The sequence below is a fragment of the Symphodus melops genome (assembly GCF_947650265.1).
Source record: "Symphodus melops genome assembly, chromosome: 21".
NCBI lineage: Eukaryota > Metazoa > Chordata > Actinopteri > Labriformes > Labridae > Symphodus > Symphodus melops.
Window position 1 is genome coordinate 17,049,338 of NC_136711.1, and position 13,283 is coordinate 17,062,620.

At 42.8% G+C, this 13,283-nt stretch overlaps 1 protein-coding gene across 8 annotated transcripts in view; it reads left to right on the plus strand.

Annotated features, from left to right (window-relative positions):
- Positions 1 to 13,283, plus strand: part of sdk2b (sidekick cell adhesion molecule 2b) — a 273,446-nt gene that overhangs the window by 208,305 nt on the left and 51,858 nt on the right. For all 8 annotated transcript variants that reach the window (XM_079333970.1, XM_079333973.1, XM_079333971.1 and 5 more), the window contains exons 5-10: positions 4,038 to 4,171; positions 6,858 to 6,969; positions 7,117 to 7,307; positions 9,412 to 9,495; positions 10,817 to 11,011; positions 12,869 to 12,985. In XM_079333970.1, coding sequence (XP_079190096.1) covers positions 4,038 to 4,171; positions 6,858 to 6,969; positions 7,117 to 7,307; positions 9,412 to 9,495; positions 10,817 to 11,011; positions 12,869 to 12,985 — 833 coding nt within the window. The remainder of the gene's footprint in view (positions 1 to 4,037; positions 4,172 to 6,857; positions 6,970 to 7,116; positions 7,308 to 9,411; positions 9,496 to 10,816; positions 11,012 to 12,868; positions 12,986 to 13,283) is intronic.

Here is a 13,283-nt window from a genome sequence, read left to right on the forward strand (position 1 = left end):
GTAATTGCATATGAGACTAATAATGCCTCTTGCTGCAAGCGGAAACTGTGGTTGCACAGAAAGCTGCACGGTCGGCCAAGATGTTTCTGAGCAGCTGTCCAGCCTGCCAGGCTCTCCTGTGGACCGTAGCTCTGTCTGGAGAATAATAATGGAGAAGGAAATTGGATTGGAATAAAAAGGGAAAACGTACGAAGATGCTAGAGTACACATAAAGAGCAGACAGAGATAGAGGCATGTTCACACATATCTAATTTGTCCAAATTTCCCAGCTCTGTGGCTTGACAAATCCCTGCACCGTGCCGGGTGTGTGGTAAGGCATGGTTAAGCGCAGACAGCTGCACGCACACCACTGAGAGACAGAGGAGTTGAATAAGGATGACCATCATACTTTCATTCAGAATGAGAGAAATACAATAAAACAAGGAACACACCAAAGCAAGACTTCAGCAGGCTGTTTAAAAGCAAACATTTCAGCATAGTCCCACAATGGCCATTATCCTTAACAATGAGCTCAAGGAAGGGAAGCTAAAACCCTCTTTTAATGTCAATCTACATTAAATAAAAATTGGGATTCAAACACACATTATCATTTAACTGCTACTAAACTGAAAATACATTTATTTACATATTACACATTTCTTTTGAGCTGCTGAAACAAGCTTTTCCTTTTATCCAACTGGACAATGTTAAACGGTAATGTTAGCTAGTAGCCCATGTGACTGAAAGCAAACTTAGAGCCGAGTTAACTCAATAATCAACCATTGCCTAACTTTAAACCTCCTATTTAAAATGATCACTAGCTACATATTTTTGCTTCTAGTGTAGCATTATGTGACACTTAAATGACAGACTAGGATGTGACTGAAAGCTAAATAAAGCTTTGAGCTTACTTTACCGTAAGCTAAGCATGTTTGCCTTTCTCGCTTCTTGAGATGATCTTATTATTATTGTTAAAGAATGTTGTATGATCACAAAGGGGTTGTTACTTTTCTAACAGTCATGTTAGCGAGGAAGACACTTTTACTGTTGTCTAGTGGGGTTGTCTAACAGCTAAAGTTACCATTTAGCCACTTACTAGCTAACATCAACTATAATTGATATTTAAGAGGACATAGTATATTCCTTTTTCACCTTTGCAAGCATTTTCAATGTGGATGTTTCATAATATGTCCCCTTTACATTGTAAAAGTTATACTTCTATCAAATGTTTGCTTGGTAATGGTTGAATGCTAACATTAGCGTCTATATGAAAATAGCTAAACGGTTTTGAAATGAGTTGCTCAACCTTGAAATTTGGTCGAATAGCCCCTAAATTTTCCAGGTTTTTGTTTTTGTTTAAGTCGGTAATGAATGAAGAGACAGTCAAATAAGGCATAATGATTTGTAAGATTTTGGGACTAACAAGAAACTCTGCAATGAATCAAAAACAGCATTCGAGCTTATCGCCCTTTGAGGTAAAAGGCTGCTGTGTGAATATGAGGAGTTTCACCTGATTTAAATCTCCCTTTTCCTGTTCCTTTGATGTATTTAAAGCCATTCAGCGTAATTGCCCCCTTTAATTTCTTCCTGTATCGTGTGGTCTTTGATCCCTGAGGCCCAGCAAGTACAGTTAGCGGTAAGATCTGCAGAACACGGTGTGCAACAAAGTTTCATTTGACCCCCACTGCAGTTTCTCTGATTGCAGGCTGAGGTGAAAGAACACTCAGCATGGGAGCACATTAAAATCAACTAGCCAGGGAAAAAATTGCCTCCTGCTCCCTCTAACATTGATGAAATCTAGACCTGCTTTGGATGTTGGTGAAATATTAGCTGCAGCCTAGTTTGGAAGGCGCTTGTAGGGGATTATTAAGCAGTGAACCATCCTTTTAAAGGAACAGGAAATTGAGGGTAAAGATAGATAAAAGGCTTGTAAGATCACCTCATACAATGCTTGACATTATCCCAGAAAGAAAATAGGATGTCCCCTCCAGGTCATACCTTACTTATCAGCACCACCGTTTATATTTATCTTCAAGAGTTTCTTACGCGACAGGTATGTTAAGCCCTGGATTGTGTCCCCGTTTTAGAAAGGTCCTGTGAAGTCACCTGGGATCCATTCAGCGCTTTGGACACTTCTGTTCAACTTGCATCCCTAAAGGGATCCATAATTCATGGCTGTGCGTCCAGGATGTCACCGCTCCAGCGAGCTAGCATTAAATATTTACCGCAGATCATAAGCTGCAGCCATTGAGGCCTGCCAGCTCCTTTAGGAAGACTGTTTTCAGCCACAGCATGCGCAGGGAATCCCAAATGAGCCCATTGGCTGGCGCGTCTTGAGATATTTGACAATCAATCAGTCCGGGGAAGGCTCTCATAAGTCTTCATACTGTAAACGCTAACAGCACAGGTAAGCTCTATGCAGCAAACAGCGCATATAACTCTCTCCTGTGTCGAAGACTTTTCCTTTATACATCCCTGGAGCTATAATGGGGATTTAAGGAGGGTTTTTTTACCTGCATATACTGTATGTTCGGTATGTGCCTGTGACCTCTTTTTGTTCCTTTTCGCTATTTGACTTTTTTTTTTCTTCTCATCAGCTCTCTTGCTGCCTTGATAAGGCACAGCAGGTACTTAGATCCCCCACTGATGAGGTCTTGGTAAGGATGGAAGAACAAGAGGTTGGAGGACTGGAGTGGCTGAGATTGCTTGAAGGAGGAGGAGGAGAGTAGGAAGGCGGTAATCACCAGGGAAACAGTAGCAGGAAAAATAGCTTAAATGTGAACGACAGGGGTCGTAGGTTTTGCAAAAGTCAAAATACTTTTATGGAGGAAGCCATGACCTGCAGTAGATCTAAGATGTGTTTTTATTGATTACTTAGACAGGTTTTTTTTTCGGCCAATAGCAGTGAGAACTTTAATAAAAACATCAAAGACAAAATCAAACAGAACCACAGCTCGGACCACAACCAACATGATTTTCTCTTCAGCTTGTGTTGGGCTACTGAATATTCGTGTGTATTTTGTCACGTAATCTAAGAAATGTGCATGTCGTTTTTGACTTCGAAAGACTTGACTTCTAAACACGGCATGGCAGTTGTGAGTCTGTTGGGACAGATAATGAGAAATCGCTTGCACGCATGCCCACCTTCAGCATCTGGCGGAATGGATGAGGTGAAGGAGAGAGGGGGAGTAGTACGTGGGAGGGAATAGTCGATCGAGGGATAAGGCCAGAGGAAAAGATATATGTGGAGGAAGGCACCCGGTTGGAACGAGCTATCTACCTCCAGATTGTTGAACAGGCGCAGATAATAAGAAAATATTGATTGTAAACATAGTCGGGGGGCTGTAACACCAGGCGGCAGCGGCGGTGTGTGTGTGTGTGTGTGTGTGTGGAGGGGGGTCGGCGGGGAGTTAGGAAGCTTTATCCCTCGCTGGTTGCTACATTGACAAGGAAGGACTTGATAGAGTCAACAAGACACAAGGTATTATCCCCTATAGGACACCTGCTGAATAAAAGGATCAGATTTATTCATATACTTCCCTTCAGCTGCTGACGACGGAGACACTGTCGGTGCTTGACAGAAGTGGTCAGCTGCCAAAACACAGAAGGTTACAAATAGCCAATTAAAAGCCCTTAGTGATCATATTTCACACCATAAGCAGAAGTATGAACAGGAGTGGATGTCGATATTTCTGCTTGCTCAGTCAGCACCGACACGTTGTTTACACATTGTAAATCGATATACCTAATGCAGCCTGAGCAGCGTAATTAAAATGTTAAAATGTTTAATGCCCTTTTCAGTGCCGAGATCAAGTGGACACACTGCCAGACTTCAAACCTATTTAGCTTTAATGAGGCAGTCCACTGCTACTTTTTTAAAGGTGAAAACGTTTTTCCCTCACAAGGTGTTTCCTGACTTCTTGCTTTCTAAAAAGGCCTTTTTTTTTTATAACTGTCTCATTTGATTCCTTTCACCTATTCGACTTCTCCGCTCTTGCTTATTTTCGATATGCATAATGTATAAAGACGCTGTATTTGTCTTGCTACTCTCTCTTCAGTGCCATCACCCTGGACAACACGCTCGTCATCCTGTCCACAGTGGCCCCAGACGCCGGGCGCTACTACGTCCAAGCTGTAAACGACAAGAATGGAGAGAACAAGACGAGCCAGCCCATCACGTTGTCAGTCGAGAGTGAGTCACCACAAACTGTTCACACTACAGACTGTATAGAAAGATGGACGACATGAAAGCTTCCAAAAAGTGAATCAGAAACATTTGTGATCGCCCTCTGGTGGCAGGCTGCAGTATATGTCCTAAACCCCTCCAGATAAATGTTAATAGACGGGACAATAATTTATAATATCAAAAAATGTATGTCAAATAAGTTTTAATAGAACTAGTTTCTTGAAATTATGGCATTATAGGTTGTTTTTGAATTAGTTATTTGATGGTTTAAAAAGGTGCTAACAGCTAAGCTTAGCAATGATTGACTAACTGTAACTTTGTAAAGTGACTTATTTATGTATACTAATGCTTCATTCAAACACTCCTCAGATGTCCCATCACCTAATTTTTGGGTTGTCCATCAAAGTCATAGAGTAGAAACAATGAGGACACTATAAAGAAGATTTCATCTGACTTGCATAGTGTTCAAAATGTTCCCCAACTGTCGAGGTCTAGTTTCCCATTTCAGGAAGAATCGTCTGATTTTTCTGACGCTGCCTGAATGCACGGTCAAAGATGTCTTCCACTGCAAGAAATAAACTTCTCATTTTGATACTTCTGATGAGTTAGTTAGGCTGATTATAGCATAGGTGATATTTTTGATGCAGTGTTTTTACATTGTGTATTTCTACTTGAAAAGTAAAGGATTTTGAAACCTCCTGCGACCTCTGTGAGCCACCTAAGAAGCTCAACCGTTCTGCTCAGATTTAATTTCATTGCACTGAAGTGTATCTATACCGCACATTGTTGCAGGAATACAAGAAAGCTTCAGGGACAGGGAGTCACGGGCGGACTTCAGTGGCATTCCTACCTAACACAATGACAAAAACAACAACGACAAAAAAAAAACCAAAAAAACCCCAAGATGCACAAATCAAACCAATTCAGTCTGCTCCAGCTCAGCAGAGTGAAATATAAGAGAAGCCTCACAGACAGCATCTTATGACATGCTACACTGGAGTTCAGTGTGGAAGTGAATGAGGAGAGTGAGCGAAGGATATTACAGCTGACAACACACGGGAGCAGAAATAGCCTGTGGCACATATGGAGAACAGTGGCAGAGTTGATTATAGTTGTGCTCAAACACACAAACACAAACCAGTGACACCACACATTAACAAATACACACTGTAACACACACTCTGGTTCAAGTTAGATAAGGAGCCTAGCGGGAGGTTTTAACTTCGCAGGTCTCAAGGAATCTTGCCAGGCATTTACATGAACACACAATCACAATCTCAACATATGCACACATGCAGAGAAACACCCGTGCCCAAGACACACACATACACACACACACACACACACACACACACACACACACACACACACAAACCTACACACATTAATGTTAAGACTGCCAGGGGAGAGAATTTGAGTGAGCGCTCGCGTTTTACTCAATGTGCTCGTGCATCAGTCAGTATCTCATCCTGTAGCGATGCCTCTGACTATACATTACCCATGAGACATTGCTGGCTCCAGCAGTACTTGCTTAAGATTTAGCAAGAGCAAAGGTCAAGGTGAAGTCATCATGTTATAATATCCACAGTCGTGACAAAGTTCGAAAACTTTTTCTTTTAATCCTGCCTACTCCACAGTTCTGTGTGCGGAAGAGCGGCAGCCTTACGTGTACGCACGCATTGCACGTCCGCTACGGCTCCGTGCACCCTCGTCCGTCAACACTCACGGGCTGCGTTCTCCGTGCACGCTCGCTCTTTTCTGTGGTAATTTGAATGATGGCGAAAAACAGAAGCCTTTTTTTTTTCTTTTTTTTTTTTTGATGTACAGTATGTGTGTCTGTGTTTATGAGTGCACACATGGCCTCTACATAGCATCTAATGACCCCAGATTGGTGAGATTGAGTCATGACAGGCCCTGTAGCTCCATCTGACATGTGCAGCCACAAGCACACGCCCAGGGCTGGATGGGATTGACGGATCAGTGCGAGTTTATCACAGACATGACACACGTCAAGCAGCACACGCACACACTGTGCTCGCACTGCCACAGGCTGTCTGTTTTTGATGCTCGCTACACACAAGCAGACACACACGCAGACGGGAAAAGCGTTAGAGTCTTATGCACATGCACACACACAGGCAAAGCCCACTCGCCCCTTCTTGCTTCATGTTTGTCAGGCTGTATTTTTCTATTCCTGGTTCTCCAGCAGACGTCTTATTATTCACAGTCAGTGCGCTGTCTCAACCTACTTTGCCTAAGTCTCGGTCAGAGCTCGGATTCAGTGTGTTCACCGGTCAGTTTCGATACGTCGTCTTGATGAGCACCCTGAGGGTCTGATTCACTAAGAATGGATTGCGACCGCTAATAAGTCAAAGAATTGTGCAGCATTGCTTTCTCCCGATATCTGCTCCGTCTCAAAAGGCTAATTCCCAAAGCATAACGCTTACGATTCTCAACATGCCCGAAAAGTTTTCCTGCTGTTTCGTGCACTTTAAACATGTTTTGCTTCTGAATGAGGGGTTAAGCAGTCTGCACCTTTACTCTGCATGGAACTACAATCGGATGCTGAACGATCCAACTAAAGATGATGGGCTAGGAGGGGAGGGGAAACTTTTCTTTTTCTTTCTTTTTTCCAGGGTTTAATTTGATGTCAGAGTTGAAGAAGACCTGTCTTGTCTCTCTCCCCGTCTAGATGTCGGCGGTCCAGCGGACCCCATCGCTCCCACCATAATCATCCCTCCCAGGAACACCAGCGTGGTTACGGGCACCTCAGAGGTCACGATGGAGTGTGTAGCAAACGCCAGGTATGTAAACGTGAAGAGCTGCAGGCTCACAGATCAGCTTGGGTTTTTTTTTTCGACACCCACAATTCAAATGTCCCTTTTTGGAGATAAATCAACTTGAATCCTTTTATTCTAAATGAATCTGAATCTTTCTCTTACACTCTTCAGGCCTCTTATCAAGCTGAGCATCTCGTGGCGTAAGAACGGTGTGCTGGTGACGAGCGGCCTGAGCGATTTTAACCGCAGGCTAACCATCCTCAGTCCCATGGTGAGCGACTCCGGTTTCTACGAGTGTGAGGCCATTCTCCGCAGCAGCAGCGTGCCCTCAGTCAGTCTCGGAGCTTATCTGCATGTACTAGGTAAGATTCACAACCCCTATGATGCTCTTTACACTCAAAGATTGTCCCCAAGCCAATCACTCCAAACTCAAACTCCGGCAGAACTGTTGATGTCTGGCTCTAAATGTGCACATATGCAGATGACATTATGCTGTTTATTGCTTCTTAAGGATTTTAAGATGGAAACACCTTTCATGCTTAAGTGTGAGTGTCTACTTCACCAAAGGCTCTTCGTAGTTGGAATCATTCTCTATATTTCCCGGATTGTCTGAGTTGTTTTTGTTACAGCGCCTCTGAGGAACATAGCACTGAAGAGCTGAAGCACAAACGTTAAGAACATGAGCTGCAAATCCACAACTAAACAAACTGTGATGGGAAAGCTTCAGTTTATTTGCTGCTGCTCAGTCAGTATACTTTCATCATTGATTTCCCTCATGTTTTCTTTGTGTTTTGCAATTTCCACCACTTAGCCCAATGTTTGATGTTGTGCTTGCTGTATTAAAGGAAGAATATGCAACATTTTAAACATATAGCAGAAGTCAAATATATCTGCTGTAAATGTCTCTCTGAGTCATCACTGTCTATAATGAGTGTGAAGCTTGAGCCTTGCCAGCTGTATTGTTGTTGGAGTTGTGTTTACATGGACGCGACGGTCTTACATATAAAGCTGCCTATTGGGGCCCGAGGCAAAGGTTCATTTTGGGCCCCTCCAACCAGCATCCATTATTAATTTCACAGCAATAATGCAAGTGGCACTTAGCAGGGCATTGAGAGTGAGTGCTGTCAGATGGGGCCCCATCAGGGAGGTTTCCTACTGTCATTGCAAAATTTGTACATTTTGAGGCAAAGCTGTGGTTTAAAGTTTCTCAGCTGTTGGAGGGCCCCCTACTGGCCTGGGGCCCCAAGCAGTTGCCTGCTCACTGCTTATTCAGATGTTTCTTGTGTGTTCAGATGTTCAGTCTTTCTGTGTCAATTATGTTCAATATAAATCTATGGGTTCACCAAAGTGTGCTAACATTCGCCCGCTAACACAACACTGCAGGGCAGAGGCAATTGTTGCTCAACCGAAGGACAACTTTTTTCCGCTGCTTGCTCTAAATGGTGCTTCATTTTCTTGCGTTCTGATTCATAACTCCTTTGTGTGAACGCGAGTGGTGAGGTGTTGGAGGTGGCGCCAAACACAAGTTTGTTTTGGTTTCATGCTTGTGCTCAAGGGCGACATCTACTGGATCCAAAAAATCCCACATTCTTCCTTTAAAATGTGTTTTTGTTTTTTTTCACAATTTTAAGAGTTGCTGCAAAAGGTCGTCATGTTCGCAATCTTGGTCCTGATTTTTATTTCCTAAAGGGACGTTTTCATATTTTTTAAAACATTTTTGGTATGCACACAGTGATGAAGAAATACTGTGATTATTTATGACGTATTCCTGTTTTCTGTCTGTTTTCATCTTCTAGATGAAAAGACATTGTGTCTATATTTATAGTCATGCATCAGGCCAAAGTGTGGGAGTAAAGTGAAGCATTTACGTTCGCAAGTTCAAACAAAAGAGCTTGTTTGAAATTTACATAAATATTATAAGTCTCCCAGTGTGAATGTGGCAGTGAGGGGGAAGTTTTATTGATTTAAAAAGGGGGAAAGCGCACAGTTGGCCTTAAGAAACTGTTTAATATAACATGGCATGACTCACTTTTATTCCAGCTTAGTGGGGAAAAAACAACACTTTGAAGTCTTGAAGGTTGTGATGTGTGACTCAAAGGACGAGGTGTGAGGAACCTTTCCCTTGATAAAACTAACCGAGCTTCCCCCCCCCTCCGTATTTTGAGGAGACATTAAAAACCATTACAGAAAACCATTAACTGATATCAAACTACTGTATAATTATGTTCTTTTCAGTGAAGTCATGTGGGGATTGCCTACATAGGCTTTACTTTTTGAAGCAAGAATAACATTTTCGATGCGTGTCAGCCTCCAGCATCGTCAGTTAGAGGCAGTGTGAGTTGTTTATCAGAAAGAATCACTAATGTGTTTTAAGCTGTAGTAAATAATATTCCTTCATGGTTTGCAATCGTGCTTTTTATTTTATACATTTTTAACACGTTTTTGATTTTTAATTCTCATCCACAGAACCCCCTCAGTTCATTAAAGAGCCAGATAAACACATCACAGCCGAGATGGAGAAGGTGGTGGACATTCCATGTCAGGCACGAGGTAAGCTGAGTTTGTGCGTGCGTGTGTGTGTGTGTGTGTATGTTTTTTTAGTTTTTCATTCGCCAAAGAAACTCAACATCCATACAACAATCAAGTCTAATCAAACACCCGCAGGCGTATTTAAAAAAGGCAGTGGCATGAAATAAGGAAGCAAAACTTGCGAGGTGAGCAACCTCCGGTTTAGAAAAATAAAGCCAATGTCGAAGTGCAAAATTCTGCAGTTCATCGAGTGTCCACATACACATGATAGACAAAAAAGTATTTTTTGCTGTTGAAATTAACATGTTCAGTGCCCGGTTCAAAAAAACTAAATATGTCTGATTAGTCATCAATGGCGCACACTGTACTGTGGGGATTAGTTTTTTGGTTTTATTAAAATGAAATAGGTTTGCCGAGTGTTGCTAACGTTAGCATTGCTAACAACACCATCCTTTAGCCCTCCTTGCTGGTGAACGTCAACGGGCCTGTGCTTGTGTAAGCGATCAAACTCTGACAACATTCAAAAGAGTGTTCTGTTCTGTTCTGAGACATGACAACAATGTAGCACCTTCAACGAAATGATTAAGAGTCTGGTAGAATTAAAGTGAAAAGAACTCTCCTTGTATCAACCAGTTTAAAGCTTTATTGAGACTACACTTGAGAGAAATAGTGACCAAAGAGAGAGGCTTAAACACAGTTAAAGCTTAAATACTGTTCCATGACACCACGAGGAGTCAAACAGCCAAGTACAACTACTACAAGCTACAATGGACTCTGCACAATATCCAGCGAATAGAGAGAAGAAGGGCATTGACAGACATTCTCGCAGGTAGAACGTTCTTTAAGGAGTCCGTAACAAAAAAGATGAGACGCAATAACATTGACAAAAAAATGTTTGAGAGTTACCTGAATTCCAACAAGGTCAAAAGCGCAGAATGTTTTCTTTACATTATTCCAGGAAGAAGTGGAAGGAAGGAAGAAACCTGCAAGGCATGGCAGGAGGGCAGACATGCTGATGTGTGTCTGTACAAAAAATACTTCTGACTACTTTGAAGAGCTTTCAAATCGCAGGTCACACCGACCCATTCACACACTGATGGCAGAGGCTGCTACGCTCCATCAGCAGTCACTAATCACACTCAAACACATTTACACACAACTCAGGCCACAGGAGCAACCTGGGGTTACTCGAGATCTGCAGCACCTCACATAAAAGCTCCACTCCACCAAACTCCAGCACAAACTCTTTTGAGCTATACCAGCCTTCAAGGTTTAACAAAGAGGGAACATTTCTCATGTCTTTAAATCTCACCTTGATTCTTTTTTTTTTTTTTTACTGCAGGAGTGCCCCAGCCTGACATCGTGTGGTACAAGGACGCACTGCCCGTCGACCCCGTGAAGACGCCCAGGTACAGGGTGCTGGTGGGAGGCAGCCTGCAGGTCAATGGCCTCCTGCCCGATGACACCGGGATGTTCCAGTGCTTCGCCAGAAATTCAGCGGGAGAAGTTCAGACCAACACGTACCTGGCTGTAACCAGTGAGTGCTCCTCCAGCATCATTTCCAATCATTTACTGCAGAAGCTGTGAAAGGTTAACATGTTCTCTGAATTCAATTTGGATTTCAAAGAATTTTGTTAAATCCTCACAAAGCTCACACAAAACCCCTTTTTACACTCTGTGAAGACCAGGTGTAATTAGTTTCACAAAAAAAATGAAAAAAGGTATTCCAACGTCAAAGTAGGAAGAAGAGAGAGCAATTTAGAGCTTTTAATGGGTTTTAGGGGACTGGGGCAACTGCCTTCTGAAAAATAACTGCAACTTAATTGTAAGTAGAGCAATCATACATACTTTAAAATCTAAATTGATGTAAAAAAAAAAAAAAATCAGAGCAACAAGAGGTCAACTAATCACCACCAGGGGGCTCTCAATCAAAACAACAATGAAAGTGAGGCTGGCGTCGAGGCTGGCAGGGAGTCATGGGCTGTTATTATACATACACATCCTCCAAGATGTATTCTTTAAGGACTCAAAAACAAAATGTCCGTCAAAAGTCACAAATCAAAACCAACATCTGCACACTGAAAGTAACTGTTGTAACACGGCCTGAGTCGTGCATTTAAACACAAATCCAACCTCTGGCAAGGCAAATAGCCAAGAAGATTTCAAGGGTTCGTTTTACAGCTCGAAATGCAACAACGACCTGAAATGTCATTAAAAGAAATATGTAACAAATACCAAAATGTAATAACTGCTCGATAATGTAACAGAATCCTGAGCCCAAAACGTTGGAAGTTTTTGCCCAAAATGTTACTTTTGTTTTGTTTGGATAAGAAGTTGTTACGTTTTGGGCTCAGGATTTTGTCGACCAGTTGTTACATTTTGGGTCGTCGTTACATTTCGGGCTCGAACAGGCCCCCATGCCACCCCTCTGGACACGCCCCTGCTGACACTCGGCTCTCTGTGATTTTAAAATCATCTCTTAGAGTCTGATAAATACAGAACATCGGTTAACATGATCGCAGCCTTTCAAATAGTTTCTAACATCCCGTCTCTCCATCTGACCCGTACAGCTTAAGTGAACATTATTTCACGTCTGCTGCTTAAATCGTATCACCTGAATCTCTCTGACTCTAAAAACGAGCTGAAGAACTGCCACTGCTGGGATTTGAAAATCACTCGTAATTGTTCTGGTTGTTAAGCAACTTTCTGACGTCTCATTTTCTTCACTTTGTCTCAACTCCTGCCGCCTTCACTCCGTGCCACATCGCATTATCAACATTCATGAAATTCTCCTTCTAACTCGCCCCCCCCCCCCCCCCCCCTTCTATCTCTATCTCCTTCCCTGACATTCCCTCTCTCTCTCTCTTTTTTCCTTCTTATCATATCATCTTATCTTCCTCCCTGTTCCCTCAACACATTCATGTCCCCCACTCCTCCTTCTTGCCTGCTCCCTTCGTCCTCCATTTTTCCCCTCTGGGGAGTGATACAGCGTCTGCCATTCTAGAAACGGCTTTGATTTATTGCATATCACCAATAGGGATTTTAGTTATCTCCACCGTTTTCTGTCTGTGCCTTTCCCTCAGCTTTCTCCAGCCCTCATCCCATTAAATATCCTCTATATGAGGTGCAAAAAATAGAGCGGCGGCTGGCAGAGGTGGCTCTGAGGTGAAGGCTGTGTCGATCCGTAAAGAATTAGAGAGACAAAGCAGCGTCTAAACACTGAGACCCAGCCGCCTGGCGCTTACATAAAACGCATTTGAAGAGGTTTTTTTTTTTTTTTTTTTTTTTTCCTTTCCACAGACAGTTATTCTCTCACCTCTATAACCCTCTTAGCATCTCTCTTGAGCGTGCTCTCGTTCTTACTTTATGTGTGTGTGTGTTTGTCTCCCTTCAGGCATCGCCCCCAATATCACAGCCGGACCCTCGGACAGCACCGTGATCGACGGCATGTCGGTCATCCTGCACTGCGAGACCTCTGGAGCTCCGAGACCGGCTATCACCTGGCAGAAAGGTCTCAGATACACTTATGCAAACACACACACACGCACATACACACACACAGCTAGGGATTATGTTGCCTGTTATCTATTACACACGGGACCTGAGTTTGCCATGGCTTAACAAATAAAGCCTGATTGGATTCCTTTACCAGGATTTAGTCCGTGCCAGGCTTTTCATGTTTGGATCCCAATGGCAGATCCGGAAACAATGTCCTTGTTTTTTCCTCCCCATCCTCTCCCTCTCCTATTCTTTCCCTTAATACCTTGTTTTTTTTTTTTTTTTGGCCTTCCTTGCATTCTCGTTCCCCC